Source organism: Somniosus microcephalus, chromosome 11 (genome assembly GCF_052327205.1).
Source record: "Somniosus microcephalus isolate GS21.2 chromosome 11, FLI_Smic_1.0, whole genome shotgun sequence".
Taxonomy (NCBI): Eukaryota; Metazoa; Chordata; class Chondrichthyes; order Squaliformes; family Somniosidae; genus Somniosus; species Somniosus microcephalus.
The window spans coordinates 217,749,811-217,769,009 of NC_140997.1; the positions used below are offsets into that span (position 1 = coordinate 217,749,811).

The following is a 19,199-nucleotide window of genomic DNA, read 5'->3' on the forward strand; positions in this document are numbered from 1 at the left end:
CATTTGGCAGTTTGGGGCTCTGCTGCATGTACAGTTGCAGTAGTTAATTACTCAATCATGACATCTTGTGTTTTTATAAGAACATAAGAAATATGAGCAGGAGTAGGCCATATGGCCCCTCGGGCCTGCTCTGCCACTCAATAGGATCATGGCTGATCTGAATCTAGACTCACGTCCACTTCCCTGCCCTCTCCCCGTAACCCCTAATTCCCTTATCTGCTAGGAAACTGTCTATCTCCATTTAAAATTTATTTAATGTCGCAGCTTACACAGCTCTCTGGGGTAGCAAATTCCATAGATTTACACCCTCTGAGTGAAGAAGTTTCTCCTCATCTCAGCTTTGAAAGGGCAGCCCCTTATTCTTAGATTATGCCCCCTAGTTCTAATCTCACCCATCAGTGGAAACATCCTCACTGCATCCACCCGATCAAGCCCCCTCACAATCTTATATGTTTCAATAAGATCGCCTCTCATTCTTCTGAACTCCAATGAGTAGAGTCCCAACCTACTCAACCTTTCCTCATACGTCAACCCCCTCATCTCTGGAATCAACCGAGTGAACCTTTTCTGAACCGCCTCGAGAGCAAGTATATCTTTTTTTAAATATGGAAACCAAAACTGCACGCAGTATTCCAGGTGTGGCCTCACCAATACCCTGTATAACTGCAGCAAGACTTCCCTGTTTTTATACTCCATCCCCCTTGCAATAAAAGCCAAGATTCCATTGGCCTTCCTGATCACCTGCTGCACCTGCATACTAACTTTTTGTGTTTCATGCACCAGGACCCCCAGATCCCTTTGTACTGTAGCACTTTGCAGTTTCTCTCCATTTAGATAATAACTTGCTCTTTGATTTTTTCTGCCAAAGTGCATAACCTCACACTTTCCAACATTATATTGCATCTGCCCACTCACTTAGCCTGTCTATGTCCTTTTGCAGGTTTTTTATGTCCTCCTCGCTCACTGCTTTCCCTCCCATCTTTGTATAGTCGGCAAACTTGGATATGTTGCACTTGGTCCCTTCCTCCAAATCGTTAATATAGATTGTAAAGAGTTGGGGTCCCAGCACTGACCCCTGCGGAACACCACTAGTTACTGATTGCCAGCCCAAGAACGAACCATTTATCCCAACTCTTTGTTTTCTGTTAGATAGCCAATCTTCCACCCATGCCAGTATATTACCCCCAATCCCGTGATTTTTTTTATCTTGATCAGTAATCTTTTGTGTGGAACCTTGTCAAATGCCTTTTGGAAGTCCAAATACACTACATCCACTGGTTCCCCTTTATCCACCCTGTATGTTACATCCTCAAAGAATTCGAGCAAATTTGTCAAACATGACTTCCCCTTCGTAAAACCATGCTGACTCTGTCCTATTAAATTATGTTTATCCAAATGCTCTGTTACTGTTTCCTTAATAATGGACTCCAACATTTTGCCAACCACAAATGTTAGGCTAACTGGTCTATAGTTTCCAGCTTTTTGTCTACTTCCCTTCTTAAATAAGGGTGTTACATTAGCAGTTTTCCAATCTGCCGGGACCTTTCCTGAGTCCAGGGAGTTCTGGAAAATGATCACCAATGCATCCATAATCCCTACCGCCACTTCCCTCAAGACCCTAGGATGTAGGCCATCAGGTCCGGGGGATTTATCCGCCTTAAGTCCCATTATTTTACTGAGTACCATCTCCTTAGTGATTTTAATCGTGTTTAGCTCCTTCCCCCCCCCCCCCCCCCCATTGCCCCCTGTTTGTCCAGTGTTGGGATATTTTTAGTGTCCTCTACTGTAAAGACTGATACAAAATATTTGTTCAGCGTCTTTGCCATCTCCATGTTCCCCACCACTAGTTTCCCAGTCCCGTCCTCTAAGGGATCAACGTTCACTTTAGCCACCCTTTTTCTTTTTATATAGCTGTAGAAACTCTTGCTATCTGTTTTTAAATTTTTTGCTAGTTTACTTTCATAATCTATCTTCCCTTTCTTAATTAATCTTTTAGTTATTGTTTGCTGGCTTTTAAATGCTTCCCAATCTTCTATCCTCCCACTAGATTTGGCTAATTTATATGCCCTTGTTTTCAGTCGAATACTATCCTTTATTACTTTACTAAGCCACGGATGGCTGTCTTTTCTTTTACTCCCCTTTTTCCTCAGTGGAATATATTTATCTTGAAAGATGTGAAATATCTCCTTGAATGTAGACCACTGCTCTTGTACCATCTTACACTTTAATCTGTTTTCCCAGTCCACTTTAGTCAATTCTACTCTCATACCTTCATAGTCTCCTTTATTTAAGCTCAGTACGCTGGTTTGAGATCCAACTCTCTCACCCTCAAACTGAATTTGGAATTCAACCATATTATGCTCACTCATTCCAAGGGGATCCTTTACTAGGACATTTTTTATTAATCCTGTCTCATTACACAGGACCAGATCTAAGATTGCCTGCCCCCTGGTTGGTTCAGTTACATACTGCTCAAGGAACCCATCCCTAATACACTCTATGAACTCTTCCTCAATGCTGCCATGCCCAATTATGATCCTTTTATGATCCTTTTGCTCTTGTTAACTGAGACCTGTTGAGATGTTTAAAAAATAATAATGTTTTCTTGTCTTTCCTTTTCCCTGGCCAATCCTTAGCCCCCGCTAGCCGTCCTGAAATAGAGAACTCAATGGAGATGATGTTTTGAGTCACATATCACATATTTGTTGAAATCCGCTTATTGAAGACTTTTTAAAAATCCATATATCTATCTATTTTTGAGCCTTCGATATTCCTCCTGTCTTGAATGCAGTGACTCACGCAACCAAAGTCGCAGGCAGCTTTCCGGTACCTCGTCTAATTGACTTATTCTTCATGTGTGAGCCCAGACAGTTAGAACAGCAGGCCATGCAGCCAAGAGGATCTGCTCTGGTAGTCAAGCCCAATATGTTCCTCACCCGATGTCAACACGTATGCACTTTCCAGTAATGGTTGCTAGATAGAAATCAGGAGTGGGTGCTCTGACTGATTTGTTTCCCCTCTAAAGCCCATAGGCACTGAATTCAACTGAAACACCCCCAACCGTTCAACTGGGACGCACTAACTTAGTGTAGACCGGGGACTCGACCTGTGACATTCCTGGTCTGTATAGCTCAGCTGAATACTGGGCAGTAGAATTACTGATTGAACTATCAAGGAGCTCATTTATAATACTTTTAATGCTCAGTTTACTATGCATTGTTTTAACACATCCCTCTTGGGCTGTGAATATAGATGTTGTAAATAAAAGAAATAACCCAGTTTCATTTAATTCATTCTGAAGCTTTCGCCACAGCACAGAAGGAGGCCATTTGGCCTGTGATTCCTGGGATGAGAGGGCTGTCCTATGAGGAGAGATTGTGTAGATTGGGCCGATACTCTCTGGAGTTTAGAAGAATGAGAGGTGATCTCATTGAAACATACAAGATTCTGAATGGACTTGACAGGGTAGATGCTGAGAGGTTGTTTCCCCTGGCTGGAGTGTCTAGAACTAGGGGGCATAGTCTCAGGATAAGGGGTCGACCATTTAAGACCGAGATGAGGAGGAATTTCTTCACTCAGAGGGTTGTGAATCTTTGGAAGTCTCTGCCCCAGAGGGTTGTGGATGCTGAAGCGTTGAGTATATTCAAGGCTGAGAGCGATAGATTTTTGGACTCTAGGGGAATCGAGGGATATGGAGATTGGGCGGGAAAGTGGAGTTGAGGTGGATGATCAGCCATGATCTTATTGAATGGTGGAGCAGGCTCGAGGGGCCGTATGGCCCACTCCTCTTATTTCTTATGTACTTCAGGGCCAGCAGCTAACGCCTTCGCTTCGCTGTTGACCGCAAATTCTGGGTCATGATCTCCAATGGGTTCCCCCATTTCAGGCTCACAGAGGAGCCAGGGCAAAGGAAACCGCAGAAAAACTGACCTTGGTGGCTCTTGGGCCAGGGAAGGGGAGGGGGGGGGGGAAGACATCAGCCATGAATCTCATTCCTGCTCACTGTCCTGCGACCCCCCCGGATGGAAAGTGTGTGCGTTTATCAAGTGATGGCAGGTTTTGGCTGCCTTAATGCTTCCTGTTATCGAATGACTTGCTGCAACTTGTGCATGAAGAATGGCCTGTTGAACTGTACACCAGCAGGAGCCAACACTGCCAAGAGAGCAGGCGAACGAGGAAAAAAATTGACCAAAACAAAATCATCTTGCATGCAATTTTCCCATTCATTAATGGCGAGTCGTCAACCCTGCAGACTTTCTTACTCGTTAATATCTTGCCCTGCTGCAGGCATGCCTCCCACTGGTTGATTACAGAGTACCGGCTGTCGCAGTTATGTCCAAGACCTGGGCCACCCCGCCCTCAGGGGCTGATGGAAGATGTGCAGAGCCGGGCGCAGGAAAGATGGAGGTAAATTCATTATCCAAAAGACTGTGTCAGACTGAACAACTATTCCTTTGGGCAAAGGGTCAATCCCTTTAAATTAAAGCCTTAAATCCTAAACCTCTCCGCCTCTCCCCTCTAAGATGCTCCTTAGAACCTACCTCGTTGACCAAGCTTGTGGTCACATTTCCAAATGTCTCCGTCTTTGGCTCTGTGTCAGTTTTGTCTGGTTACGTTCCAGTGAAGCACCTTGGTATGTTTTACTAAGTTAAAAGCTTGTTGTTGTTGTTGTTGTTAATGTCTTAATCTTAATGTTCCACCCCCTCTTGGACTCGCTGGACAAGTTATACCCTTCTCTGTACTAGTCTGTTAGATGGAGCACTGCACACCAGTCACTGTGTCACATTTGATCCATTTATTGTGATTAAAAAATATTACCCCAAACAAGAATGCCTCGTCTCTGCTCCTGATAAGAGTGTTGACAGCAGCTTCGATATCCTCTCGCAGCTTGGGGTAGCCTGGAGAGTCTGGTCGATAGTATGCCTCCTCTCCCTAGTTGAGGAAAGTAGGATGACCTGTATGGAGAAAATGGCCAAATATGCTTCAGTAACTAACTTAAGATATAAAATAAAATGAATAGTCTTAATCTCAAATAATCATGGATTTCTTGCGCTCGCTTCACAGTGACTACAAACTCAGTATTGCCTCACGTTTTACAGAATACTAACCTTTCTAACATATACTCCCATTTTCCCCATCACCATGCAGCATTGTCTCTAATAACCGTGATTCACTGTGCTGCCTAAAATAGCCATGCCCTGAACCCAATAAATATTCGAATGCAGTGTCATTTTCTTTTGAGAAACATTTTATACTCTGGGCACTGATTCCCAATAGGGTCAAAAACTTGAAGAGCACAGTTTGAGTTTCAGATCATTCTATTTATTCATGGTTAAGTGCAGACTCCTGCATGTTTAAAGATTGAACAACGAACAATTGAAGTACAAGGGTTCTTGTATTGTGTACTTGGAGCTGACAATGCAAATGAACTGGATAATCATAGGGAGGTGACACTGGAGCACTCTTGGGCTAATGACTGTATCTCTCCTGGTGTTAGTTCAGTTCCTTTTATATTGTCAGCTCCCTTGTACTGTTGGGCTTGCTGACTTCTCCAAACAGATCAGCTGAATGATCTCAATCTGAAAAAAAAGCTACGAACAGGAAGGTAGAAACAAAAGTTTATGATAATTGTTAGTATCGGGATACTGAGAGTGGTCCATGCTGTTTATCTGAAATAGGAGATAAATACAACTAATAACATCATAATATGCGAGACGTAAAACATGTCTTCAGTTGCTGATGATTTTGTGGTAACCCAGTATTAATGTCGGACATCCGTCATCTTCCCCGATATTTTCTCTCCACCTGCTAACGTGAGCAAAGGAAGTTGGTGGAAGTATAAAACAGGGAAACCCATTTTGTACTCACTCCAACATTTTTGCTCACTTTGGCAACCAGAGTAACATGTGTGCCCATTTATGTGAACGTCACCATATGTCGAGAACATGGAGCATAGACAGATGCTAGAAATTCAAAAATTGACCATTTTAAGGATGTACTCTGATCTTGGGGTCAGATGGTATTGATAACCTACTGCCAGTCTTCATTTAGTTTTAAATGGGGAATTATTTTTAGTGCAGAGAGTGTATTGATGGTCCCAAATCATGCAAGCTGCCTCCTTTCTGTACAAATGTCAGCTTGGCTTAACAGTAGTACTCTTAACCCTGCATGAAAAGTTACAGACTTAAGCACATAATATAAAATGACACATTGCTGCGGTATTGAGGAAGTGCTGCAGGGTCAGAGGGTGGTATCTTTCATTTGGGATGGTGAACCGATCAGGCAAATGGAAACGATCCCGTGGCACTATTCAGCGAAGATCAGGATGTCCTAGTCAACATCCCTCCCTCAACCAACACCACCAAAAACAGATGATCTGTTTCGTTCATTCATTTGCTTCTTGAGGCCTTACTACGTGCAAATTGATTGCTGTATTTGCCTTCATAACAAAGTGCACTTCAAAACTAATTTGTTGGCTGTGAAGATTGTTGGGACATACTGAGGATGTGATATGGTTCTATATATTAAAAGTTCTTTTTTTACTTGAGAATTGCTGTCATAGTTCATGATACAGGAAACTTTTGTTTAACTGGAGGTTAAAAGTCCGGAAAGCTCTATCTGCCGGCAAAATTCAGGAGCCGTTTTCTATAAGTTTTTTTACTTCTCGTGGCTTTTTTTTTCCCAGTCAGGCTCTGCAAGGTCTGTAGCTAAGCAACAGCTTCAGCTAGAGACGCTTGCAGCTGCAGCCGACTGTTTTGAAGCTGTTGCTAAGCAACAGGGTTTGTTGATTCACACGGAGCTGAAAAGCTCTGTATGCTTTAACATTGCCGCTGGTTTATACGGCAGTTTTGATCTAACGGCACCAGCTCGGTCCCGTCAGTGCCGGATACCAGAAAGTTTCCTGTATTACAGATTACTAGTTATAATTCCCGTTCCTCATATATCCAACTAAATATTGGGAAGTCCGAAGCCATTGTCTTCAGTTCCCACCACAAACTCCATTCCCTAGCCACCGACTCTATCCCTCGCCCTGGCCACTGTCCGAGGCTGAACCAGAATGTTTGCAACCTTGCCCTCCTATTTGACCCCGAGATGAGCTTCCGACCACATATCCGCTCCATCACCAAGACCGCACAGACTGGCTTTAAACCTGAGACCGTCCTGGTCTGTTCAGTTAGTTAGCATGCAGGTACAACAAGCAATTAGGAAGGCAAATGGCATGTTGACCTTTACTGCAAGGGGGTTGGCGTACAAGAGTAAGGAAGTCTTGCTACAATTGTACGGGGCTCTGGTGAGACCACACCTGGAGTACTGTGCACAGTTTTGGTCTCCTTATCTGAGAAAGGACATACTTGCCTTCGAGGCGGTGCAACGAAGGTTCACTAGATTGATCCCTGGGATGAGAGGGTTGTCCTATGAGGAGAGATTGAGTAGAATGGGCCTATACTCTCTGGAGTTTAGAAGAATGAGAGGTGATCTCATTGAAACATACAAGATTCTGAGGGGGATTGACAGGGTTTTTTTTTAATTCATTGATGGGATGTGGGCATCGCTGGCTAGGCCTGCATTTAGTGCCCATCCCTAATTGCCCTTGAGAAGATGGTGGTGAGCCGCCTTCTTGAACCGCTGCAGTCCATATGGTGTAGGTACACCCACAATGCTATTAGGAAAGGAGTTCCAGGATTTTGGCCCAGCAACAGTGAAGGAACGACGATACAGGTCCAAGTCAGGATGGTGTGTGGCTTGGAGGGGAACTTGTAGGTGGTGATGTTCCCATGCGTCTGCTGCCCTTGTCCTTCTAAGTGGTAGAGGTCGCGGGTTTGGAAGGTGCTGTTGAAGGAGCTTTGGCGAGTTGCTGCAGTGCATCTTGTAGATGGTACACACTGCAGCCACAGTGCGCCGGTGGTGGAGGGAGTGCCAATCAAGCGGGCTGCTTTATCCTGAATGGTGTCGAGCTTCTTGAGTGTTGATGCTGATAGGTTGTTTCCCCTGGCTGGAGAGTCTAGAACTAGGGGGCACAGTCTCAGGATAAAGGGTCAGCCATTTAAGACTGAGATGAGGAGGAATTTCTTCACTCAGAGGTTTGTTAATATTTGGAATTCTCTACTGCAAAGGGCTGTGGATGCTGAGTAGTTGTGTATATTCAAGGCTGAGATCGATAGATTTTTGAACTCTCGGGGAACCAAGGGATAAGAGCGGGCGGGAAAGTGGAGTTGAGGTCGAAGATCAGCCGTGATCTCATTGAATGGCAGAGGAGGCTCGAGGGGCTGAATGGCCGACTCCTGCTCCTAATTATGTTCAGCTGCTACAAAGGGATACAGATAAGTTAAGTGAGTGGCAAAGATCTGGCAAATGGAGTATAATGTGGGAAAATGTGAAATTGTCCATTTTGGCAGGAAGAATAAAAAAGAAGCATATTATCTAAATGGTGAGAGATTGCAGAGCTCTGAGATGCAGAGGGATCTGGGTGTCCTAGTGCATGAATCGCAAAAGGTTACTATGCAGGTACAGCAAGTAATTAGGAAAGCTAATAGAATGTTATTGTTTACTGCGAGGGGAATTGAATACAAAAGTAGGGAGGTTATGCTTCAGTTATACAGGGCATTGGTGAGACCACATCTGGAGCACTGTGTACAGTATTGGTCTCCTTATTTAAGAAATGATGTAAATGCGTTGGAAGCAGTTCAGAGAAGGTTTACCAGACTAATACCTGGAATGGGCGGGTTGTCTTATGAGGAAAGGTTGGACAGGCTAGGCTTGTATCCGTTGGGGTTTAGAAGAATAAGAGGTGACGATTGAAACATATAAGATCCTGAGGGGTCTGGACAGGGTGGATGTGGAGAGGATGTTTCCTCTTGTGGGAGAATCTAGAACTAGGGGTCTCTGTTTAAAAATAAGGGGTTGCCTATTTAAGACAGAGATGAGGAGAAATCTTTTCTCAGAGGGTCGTGAGTCTTTGGAACTCTCCTCCTCAGAGGGCGGTGGAAGCAGAGTCTTTGAATATTTTTAAGGCAGAGGTAGATAGATTCTTGGTAAGCAAGGGGGTGAAAAGTTATCGGGGGTAGGTGGGAATGTGGAGTAATCGGATCAGCCATGATCTTATTGAATGGCGGAGCAGGCTCGAGGGGCCGAGTGGCCGACTCCTGCTCCTAATTCGTAAGTTCGTATGCTCACTAGTTAAACTCGCTGAACAGTTGGGAGGAAATCCTGCTTTTTTTCCTTCTGGTGAAATCTCCCTTCACTTTTGGAAAGAAAAATAAAACTTTCTCCTCTTCAATAAAAGTTTTTTAAAAAAGGTACGTAATACATTTCCCTTTTTTTCAAACCACAATCTCATCAACCCTTTACATCGGGAAGATTTTTTTTAATGCAATGCCTCAAACTAACCACTATCATTTTCTTGAAAGTGGAACCAGTTGAACAAATTGAGCAAGAGGCACCGCTAGAAGTCATCCTATTCATATGAAATTCCTCTGCGGTTTTAGTGGATGTGATAACCCATTTAAAATAAGCAGGTCCGCCTGGGTTAAAATAAGCAGGTGGAGGAATGTCATTTGAGTGTATTAAGCGTTTGTCCGCTAATATTGCTATCAGTCATTTCTAAGCATCACTAATACATTTTAATTCGAAGCTGGAGGGGTTAGATGGCGAAGATGTAGGTTTAGTGACAAATTTCATTACAGTTACTGACTGAGCTCGAGTCTTCACAGTTAATGTCAATTTATTTTGTCTTATAATACTCCTGTGCAGCGCCTTGGGACATTTTACTACGTTAAAGGCACTATATAAATACAAGTTGTTGTATTTTATAGTAATAAAGAACTTGCATTTATACAGAAATAACAACAGAAAATGCTGGAAAAACTCAGCAGGCCAGGCAACATCTGTGGAGAGAAAATAGAGTCGACGTTTCGGGTAAACACTTTGTCAAGACTCTTGACAAAGGGTTTACCCGAAACGTTGACTCTATTGTCTCTCCACGGATGTTGCCCTGACCTGCTGAGTTTTTCCAGCATTTTCTGTTGTTATTTCGGATTTCCAGCATCTGCAGTATTTTGCTATCGTATTTGCATTTATATAGCACTTTTTATGACCTTAGGACATCCCACAGTGCTTCACAGCTAATGAAGTAGTTTTGAAGCATAGTCATTATTGTAATGTAGGAAAACGTGGTCCAGTTCAACCTATTATTCCACCAGTCTGTGCTTTTCAATGATCACTAGGACCATCAGCATTCCTGAGGGGAGCAGCAATGTGGGTGGTCCAGACGGAGTCTTCCGTGCAAGTGTTTTGAATTATGCAGGCCTGCAAAAGACTGGGCTGCCTCCATTTTCTTTCCCAGGAGTTCTTCATTTCCCCCATTTTAGCCTGCATTCTGTTTTAGATGTTTGAGTCGTGCTGTTTCTTTGTGATGGAGTTCTTTCATTCATACAGCTGAGGTAGGCAGCGTGTAAATCAGCATTTGTATCAAGGCACTCCTGGTGATGACGACTGGTGCAGCCCCTTCTTTTGTAAACAGCTGCCTTGAACTTTGTCCATTCAGCTTCCACTCTGGAGGTGATTACTAATATTTAGTCCTCCTGTGATTGCTTCAGAAAATTCCTAACTCAAATCCAACTTTCTCATGGTGTTAGAACCTTTTTGATAATGAGGGGTGACAAAAGATATCTTGGAACGGATTAGATGGTGGTCTGTCTAGCACATCGGTCAGCTCCACACATGGTGCAAATGTTGTGTATCTTGAATGGGATATTGCCTTACAATGATATAGTCAAGTAGATACCAGTGCTTCGAATGGGGGGTTCATATGGGAGGATTTGTAGTTATCAGCTGGGTGAAGTAAGGTGTTGATGATCACCAACTGATGATCAGTGCATTTGGACAGCAAGAGGAGGCCATTGGGGTTACAGGATCCCATTCCCGACTTGCCATGAATTCCTTCCATGTTTTGTGGTTCTGGCCTGTACAGGCATTAAAGTCTCCAAGTGGGGATTAGTTTGCCTTCCTTTGGAACAGGAAATGGTCCAGTGTAGGTCTTCAAGTACTCATAGTGAAGAAGACATGGATAAAAGTTTCATATGGGGAGGGGTGAGAAAGGAGCTTAAGTGGGCAACGTTACAGAGGCACAAGAACGCGGTATTGGCAATAGCCAAGGTGGGTGGAGCATCCCCTTGGGGGCAATCGGGGAAATTGCGTCCAAAATGGGCTTGAAATTGTGCTGGTTAGGTTACAGTTCAAGTTTCTGCAAAGATTCATTTGCATAATCACAAACGTAAAATCTTCCATGAACCAGCGCAGTCGGGGAGCGCAGTAGAATGTCATTATTTCTTTTTTTCCCCCATTACAAAGTATTCCTTGCTGTATTTAAGACCCGATGCAGTTTTATTAATACAGCTAAAATTGAGTTTTTCACCAAAATTAAGCGGTTTTAGTAAGGGTGTCCAGTCCAGTCTTCCACCTGTGAGTAACCTGATTTAAAAACACTGAAAATGACAAAAAAAAACTATACCGAACCATTTAATAGTTTCACTAGTCAGCTTCTTAGTAAATTAAATATTTCTTGATATAAAAAAACTTTTAAGAGGTGCCCTCTGTGCCTAAGAAAATGAGAGCGATTTGAAGAGCTTTCCCGAACCAGCACATTCGGGGAAATCTCGCAATTTTGACCGGGTTTGGGGGGGTGGGGGGGGGTGGTTGTGGGGCCTGATTCAGGCGACTTGAATCTTCAACCAATGGAAAAGGTCGTGGAAAACACAAACACAAGTGTTTTTTGGGCGTAACTCACATTTAATTCTATGTTTAACATTCCCTAATCTTTTGCTCTGGAATCTGGGTGCAAAACAAGCAGAAAGTCTACCTCATGATGTGGGATTTAAAACTCAGCTCTGGGTTGAACAGGGCATTGAGGATGCCTGTGGGTTCAGCTAGAGCAAGCAGCCAAGTTAACTGATGGAGCCAAACAAAATTGCATCAATTTTGTGGATGTTGAGGTGTCGGGACATTTTCCCTCAACCAGGACTTGATACGGGAGAGTCTTTGAAATGAAACTTGAAATTGAATATAAGTGGTTCCATATTATGGAAGATCTACTCGAATTTCAGGTCCAGTAATCCTGTCAGTAGCACTTGCTCTTCAAATAAAAATTGTCGAAGTGTACAGAACAAAAAATAAGCATACAGGAAACTTTTTTTTTATCCGGCACGGACGGGACCGACGTGGTGCCGGTTCATCAAAAATTCCGGCTAACCGAAAGCTATAGTAAAAGATACGGAGCTGAGAGCTCCGTATAAAGCAACAAACCCTGTTACAGCTTCAGAACAATGGCCACAAGTTGCAAGTGTCTCTGTAGCTTAGCAACAGCTGCAGCCACACCCTTGCACAGCAACCATTGGAGGAAGGCAAGCAATAAAAGTTACCTGAACCTACTCCTGAATTTTGCCGGTTAACCGAGATTTCCGGTTATTTAGGTGCCGGTAAATCGAAAGTTTCCTGTATTTCTTAGTAACTATTTGATTTCTATGGGTTGTTACAATGGTGGGTCTCGCTCTTAAAATTATGTTTAGTTTTACATCCATTATAAAACAAACTTTTTACATAAAAGAAAGTACAATAGAGTTCCCAACAACTTCTCTGTGCTCGTAAGAAAGTATCTTGTCAAAGCATATAGCTCAACAGTGACCAAACAAAAAATGGCACTCTTGTGTGTGTCTTTTTTTTGCCAATCTCTGATAAAGTTGAAAAAAAGAGAAGTGTTTAAGAATACTGTTTGTGTAACTGTCACAAGAAGGTTTGTCACTTCCTGCTGCCTGGGTGTTGCCAAAACCCTTTCCCTGGTACAGTATAAGTGTTCCAGTTATGTTGCAGCTTTTTCATTGATTTCCCCCAATTCGTCACTAGGATAACAGTTCCAGTCACAGTGGCATTTCTCCACTTGGTAAGTCAAACACTGTCAAAAGTTAGAATATGCAGACTTGTGTTTTCAGACGTATTTTTCTAACTAAGTTATTAGGATCGCAGTGCTCTTAAATTGTGTCTTGCAAGTTTTAGGGAAATGAATGCAGGCGTGGACAGACTGTCATCAGTCTCTCTCTCTCTTCTGGCTATTATTACCTGGCTTTGCATCTGTTACTGATTATCAATGCGAATTTGTTACAGATTGACGTACTGGCAGGGTTATTGTTTTCTTTGGTAAACCTCTCCAGGCCTACATTCTTGTACATGATGTGTACAAGTGAGTCTCAACATCAGAGAGATGTTTAATAAATACTGTGCCTTCGCCTGCAATGCTCGTGGCATATCAATGTGCTTTTTTTTCTCTGCAGAGTGACTGTTGGAACTCATCTTCAAATCTCGTCACGTCTCTGCCGAATTACATGTGTACTGTTGTGGGATCAATCACTTGTACCACATTGGCCATTCATGCAGTACTAAGATGTGCACTGTTGTGGGTCATTCACATGGTGACAGGGAATGCGCCATTGTGGGGGACTGTTAGCCAGTCACTGGCTGTGACGCTGTTGTCACTAGGATTTCAGTAGAACCTAATTGTGGACATGTGGCATATATATATATTTGTTAAAAATCTGAAAAATAGCTGGGATCACAATTCTAGATTTTGTCTTGCAATCTTTCTGAACTTGGGTTGTATCTGAGGAGAACATTTTGAGCAATTTAACACAAAGTACCAACGATCACAGATCTCTCATTGGTGGTGCAGGGACAATTAGCAGCGATGAATTGAGAATCGCACTTGCTTTAAAGTAGAATCAGCCTCAACTGTTGAATGCCTCTTAATTTTACAGGGAAAGAATACTTGTGGTCCCTTTTGTTTCCCACAGGCTCTGTTTATATAATTACCACCCCTCTCCCTCTTCGGGTAACTCCCCCTTTTGTGTGGTCATCCAAGTGGTGACTCATACCCCATTTTATGGCATTCAAGACGCGTGTGCCAGATTGGCTCGTTTGGTCGTGTTTTTTGTTCTGATTCAGAAAGTTGGGGGTTCAAGCCCCTACACCATTACTTGAGCTGATTATCCAGGCAGGTATGCCAGTGAGTACTGAGGGAGTGCCATCCTTTGGATCAGACATACTACTATTACTTCGTATGGCCGATGTAGATGTAGAGCAACAACTATCATTTTACATTTAGGTGGTTAAACCAGATAATTGCGTCAGGAGTAGCGGAGTGTATCGCTGTGATGCCTTCGAAGAATGAGAGGGGATCTCATTGAAACTTATAAAATTCTAACAGGACTAGACAGACTAGATGCAGGAAGGATGTTCCCAATGGCGGGGGAGTCCAGAACCAGGGGTCACAGTCTAAGGATAAGGGGTAAGCCATTTAGGACAGAGATGAGGAGGAATTTCTTCACCCAGAGAGTGGTGAACCTGTGGAATTCTCTACCACAGAAGGCAGTTGAGGCCAATTCATTAAATATATTCAAGAAGGAGTTAGATATATTTCTTGAGGCTAAAGGGATCAAGGGATATGGGGAGAAGGCAGGGACAGGGTACTGAATTTGGATGATCAGCCATGATCTCATTGAATGGCGGAGCAGGCTCGAGGGGCCGAATGGCCTACCCCTGCTCCTATCTTCTATGTTTCGTATTTGTGAATCGGGCACTGAGTCGTTATACGTTCCATGGGCTGTTCTGGGTGACAAGAGTCCCACACTGGTGGGTTTTTAATTCTCCATTTGTGCATCAAGTATCCGCCATGGTTTGTGCGGATGCGGTTTAGGGTCGCCCATAAGCTTTGCGGAAGATCGAAGCCAGGGATCTTCCGCGTCGGGTCTTTCACGAAGCGTTTGTTTGTGACTTCTTGTGAACTCCATTCGGCTTTCCAAGTATTGTCAGGGTTGAAGTGGCATTGTCGAAGGTTAAGCGCGTGGGCCCAAAAGGGCTTGTGCGACTTCAAGCGGTGGTGAGGAACGTTGTTGAGATCCTGATGGATCAGACATTAAATCAACATTCTGCCCACCTGTTCCAAGAACAGCAATGACTTTTCCTGGTATTGTCAGAAAAACACATTTAACTGGCTGTTCACCTCGCTGCTGTTTGTGGGGTGTGGGTGCACAGAATGGCTGTCGGATTTCACCACGTAACAGCAGTCACTTCATAAGTAATCCATTCGGTGAAGAGCTTTGATTTGATTTTTTTTTAATCAAAAATATGCTTAGAAGTTAATTCTGAAGGACTTACTTCACTGAATAGGGCATACTGAAATAATGGGGCTAACCATATGGGCTGAATGGCCTTCCGTTCTTCAATTCATTAATGAATTTAATGAACAACTTGCTTTTTGAAAAAGGAATATGATCTAAAAGGCACTCAAGACTAAGGTTCCCTGTAAGCTGCATTATGTTCTGCGCGGACTGTTTCTTTTAATGCGCGGTCCCTTTAAATTCCTGCGCATGTGCAGTATTTATAGTGTAAAAGCCAGTGAGCGGCCTGCGCGGGATCTTTCCCAGTTGCGCAGCTTAGAGGGAACATTGCTCAAGACCCCATCAGCAGAGTTGCTGCTTGAAGCAGTCCTTTCGCTTTTTCCAAAACATTACTGTTTGGACACGCCTGCCAGAGGTAATTTGCATTTTATCAGATCCGCTTTGCTTCTGCGAGAGCAAGAGTGTTAGTGTTCTGCTCCTGTATTGGCCCTGAAATTAGGATCGGGAGCTTGCCGCGCGTGCAAGCCCCCGATCTGCACTCACCCTGCGCGCCGACATCTGAAGCCCGGGCCTGCTCGCATTTCCTGTCACTGGCCCGGTTCAGCTGTCGGCGCGATGTGCTTACCTGATCCAGCGGCGTAGTTAGTGCGATGTGCCAGCTGGGATCAGGTGAGCACTGTGCAGCCAATCAGGGGAGGGGAAGCTCATTCATGAGTTTGACAGTAAGAGCTGTCAAACTCATGAAAAGTATGGGCTGCCAAAACACTACTTTAACTTTAAATAAAATTTTTAAAAACATCCCACTGATTAAAACATTTTTTTAAACTTATTTATAGTTATTATAAACAGTTAATCAATTTTTTGAAAAAAATAAAATTTTTAAAAATAGGGTCTAAAACTAAACTTACCATCCTGTAAATTCTTTAAAAATAACAAACCTGTGGAAAAAAAATTTCTACATTGTACTAAAAGCCCACTTACCTGAAAAACTAAATACTTACGTCTTGTTGTTCCACGCGTAAAGACCGGAGGCCTTTACACGCGCGCAACTCTGGGGGGGAAAAAAAAGGAATTTTACTGCGCACGCGCTGCCTGTGCAGTCGCGCGCGTTCTGCCTCTGAACCCCTTCGTTCAGAGGACAGGAAATGCCGGTTTTCCCCGCATGCGCTGTGCATGCTGAAAACCGGCATTTCCTCCGGCCAGACGCGTGAGTACCCCGACCGTACTCACGCGTTTGGAAAGGAATTACTGGGCCATTAAGTTAGATTGCTGCAGTGTGTGGAGGATGGTGACTAATGTAGGTTTAGGCACCATAGGAAATTGTGGGATGGTTGCTCCCACACAACTCTCTGTCACAAGATGTAGAGCAGCATTGGTAGATGTAGAGCAGGCCTCCTGTCTTCTTGACTCTCCCTCCAGCCTCTCAGCCAAGGAATGATGTGCAGCACAAAGTAAGCCTGGAGTGATGGGGAGAAAATGATTAATCCGGCAGGTACCTCTGCCAAGCTAGGAATTATTGTGTAATCTGTCCTCTCCGGTGGATGTAAAAGATCCCACGGCACTATTTCGAAGAAGAGCAGGGGAGTTCTCCCCAGTGTCCTGGCCAATATTTATCCCTCAATCAACATCACAAAAACAGATTATCTGGTCATTATCACATTGCTGTTTGTGGGAGCTTGCTGTGCGCAAATTGGCTGCCGCGTTTCCTACATTACAACAGTGACTCCACTTCAAAAGTACTTCATTGGCTGTAAAGCGCTTTGAGACGTCCGGTGGTCATGAAAGGTGCTATATAAATGCAAGTCTTTTTTTTAATATATAGCACCTCTGCATCAGAGCTGTAGGGAGTGGCATTGTACTGGAACAGGAACTAATTGGTTGAGGCAATGGCTGCAATTTCCTGCTCTTTGTCAATTTTTCAGCGTAACAGGACAGCGAGGGGCGGAAATTGAGCTTCTCCTCCCATTCTTGCCTGCCCCCCCAGTTTCCTATAGACAAGCGGCTTACTATAAATCCGATACGTACAATATTGACAGGTGCAAATGAGGGAAATGCCTTCTCCAATGTATTTCCTGTCATTTGTGCCATAGCAATACTGGATTCCAGGGATGCCTTTTAACCCTTGGCTTCCAGAATTGTCATGAGGGTGGGGTGAATTTTTTTTATTGATCGATGCTCAATTTTGGTTCTGTCAGAACCACCCTGCTCTAGACCTTGATCCAGACAATGGGTGAAAGAGCTGAATGCCGGTAGCTGTCCTCGACATTAAGGCAGCATTCGACCGGGTTTGATACCAAGGAGCCCGTCAAAGCTGAAGTCGCTGGGGTCAACGGGAAAACCCAGCAGTGGCTGGAGTCATACCTGACATAAAGGAAGATGGTTGTGGTTGTCAGTCATCGCAACTCCAGGACATCACTGCAGAAGTTCCTCAAGGAAGCGTCCTTGGCCCAACCATCTTCAGCTGCTTCATCAGTGACCACCTTTGTCATGTCAGGAGTCAGACTTTTTGCTGACAATTCTGTGGTGATCAGCTCCATTTCTGCCTCCAATAATGAAGCAGTTCATGTCAGCCTACAGCAGGACCTGGATAAATGTCCAGTCTTGGGCGAGCAAGTGGCAGGTAATGTTTGGGCCACATAGTGCCAGGTAATGACCATATTGAACAACAGAAAGCCCAGCCATCTCCCCATGATCCAAAATGGCACCACCATCGCCAAGTCCCCCACCGTGAACCTCTAGAGGTTAACTTTGAGCAGAAGCTGAACTAGTCCAGCCATATAAACACCATGGCTACTTAAAACAGAGAAGAGGCTCGGTACTCACTTCCTTACAGGTGACTCACTCCCTGACCCTTCAAAGCCACTCCACTATCTGCAAGGCTTAAGTCAGGAGTTTGATGGAATACTCACCACTCGCTTGGATGGGTGCAGCCACAGCAATACTCAAGATGCTCAACACCTTCCAGTACAGAGTAATTCACTTGATCTGGACCCAGTACACACCCCAGCCATCACCAATGCACTGTGGCTGCAGTATGTAATGTCTACAGGATGTACTGTAGCAATTCATCAGACGTGAGAAACAAATCTACCTTCCTTGTACCCTCCCCAGGAATGTGAGATGGGAATGCGAAGAACCTCCCCAGATATGAGAGATGAGAAATAAATCTGCCTTCTGTGTACCCTTCCCAGGAGCGTGAGACAGGAGGTAGAAGAACCTCCCCTGTGACTTACCATCAAGAGCATCAATGTGGTGGGAATACCATCATCCCCAAGTTCCCCTCCAAGTCGCACAACACCCGGATTTGATCATTATTTTGCCGTTCAATGAGAAGGCCCACTAGCACCTTCTCAGGGCAACTAGGAATGGGCGACAAATACAGCCCACATACCGAGAACCAATATAAATATATCTTTTTAAAGTCTGTCTTACCGATCGCAGAGCCATCAATGGCACAGGCCGGCGGAGGAGATTTAAAAAACATTTAAATTTTTTTTTTTAAACTTTCACCAGTTTGAGACTGCCAACACCACTAGGCTTTGGTAGGCCTCTGAGAGCTGCTGCTGCTGAAGTCCATTCCTGCACCAGCCAGTCTGCTTAGAATATGTTAATGAACCGAGGCCAGAAGACCAGCTGCACACTGAGAGGCACATTTTTGTGGTAGACGGAAGTCCCCACCCACGGTGCACCTGAAATCTGCAAAAGATTAAGGGGGGAAAATTCCGTTGGTTAGTGCCTCCCGGGGACGCTAGGAACTTGGCACCCAAGCACGACGATTTTAACGCCGCTCACGAAATTGACTAGTGGTTTTGCGGCGGCGCTAAACACTACCGCCACGATCTCCTGCGCCCGCAGATCGTGACATCAGTCGAGTGTGCAATGCCCCGGTAGCGCCCCAGACTGGAAATTGAATCGCGCCGCCTGCCGCTAGGAATGACAGGTAGAGGGGAACGTTTTCAAGTCGGGAAGCGGCTGGGGGAGCACTATTTAAAGGCGGGCACTTCCTGCTTTTTCTTGTCGGCAAAATTTTTGGTG

At 44.2% G+C, this 19,199-nt stretch overlaps 1 protein-coding gene across 3 annotated transcripts in view; it reads left to right on the forward strand.

Moving 5' to 3' along the window:
* Positions 1-19,199, forward strand: part of LOC147111246 (hyaluronidase Ccc Hy-1-like) — a 67,369-nt gene that overhangs the window by 1,129 nt on the left and 47,041 nt on the right. For all 3 annotated transcript variants that reach the window (XM_086001961.1, XM_086001962.1, XM_086001960.1), the window contains exon 2: positions 4,288-4,407. In XM_086001961.1, the coding sequence (XP_085858087.1) occupies positions 4,333-4,407 (75 nt within the window). In that variant the 5' untranslated portion in view covers positions 4,288-4,332. The remainder of the gene's footprint in view (positions 1-4,287; positions 4,408-19,199) is intronic.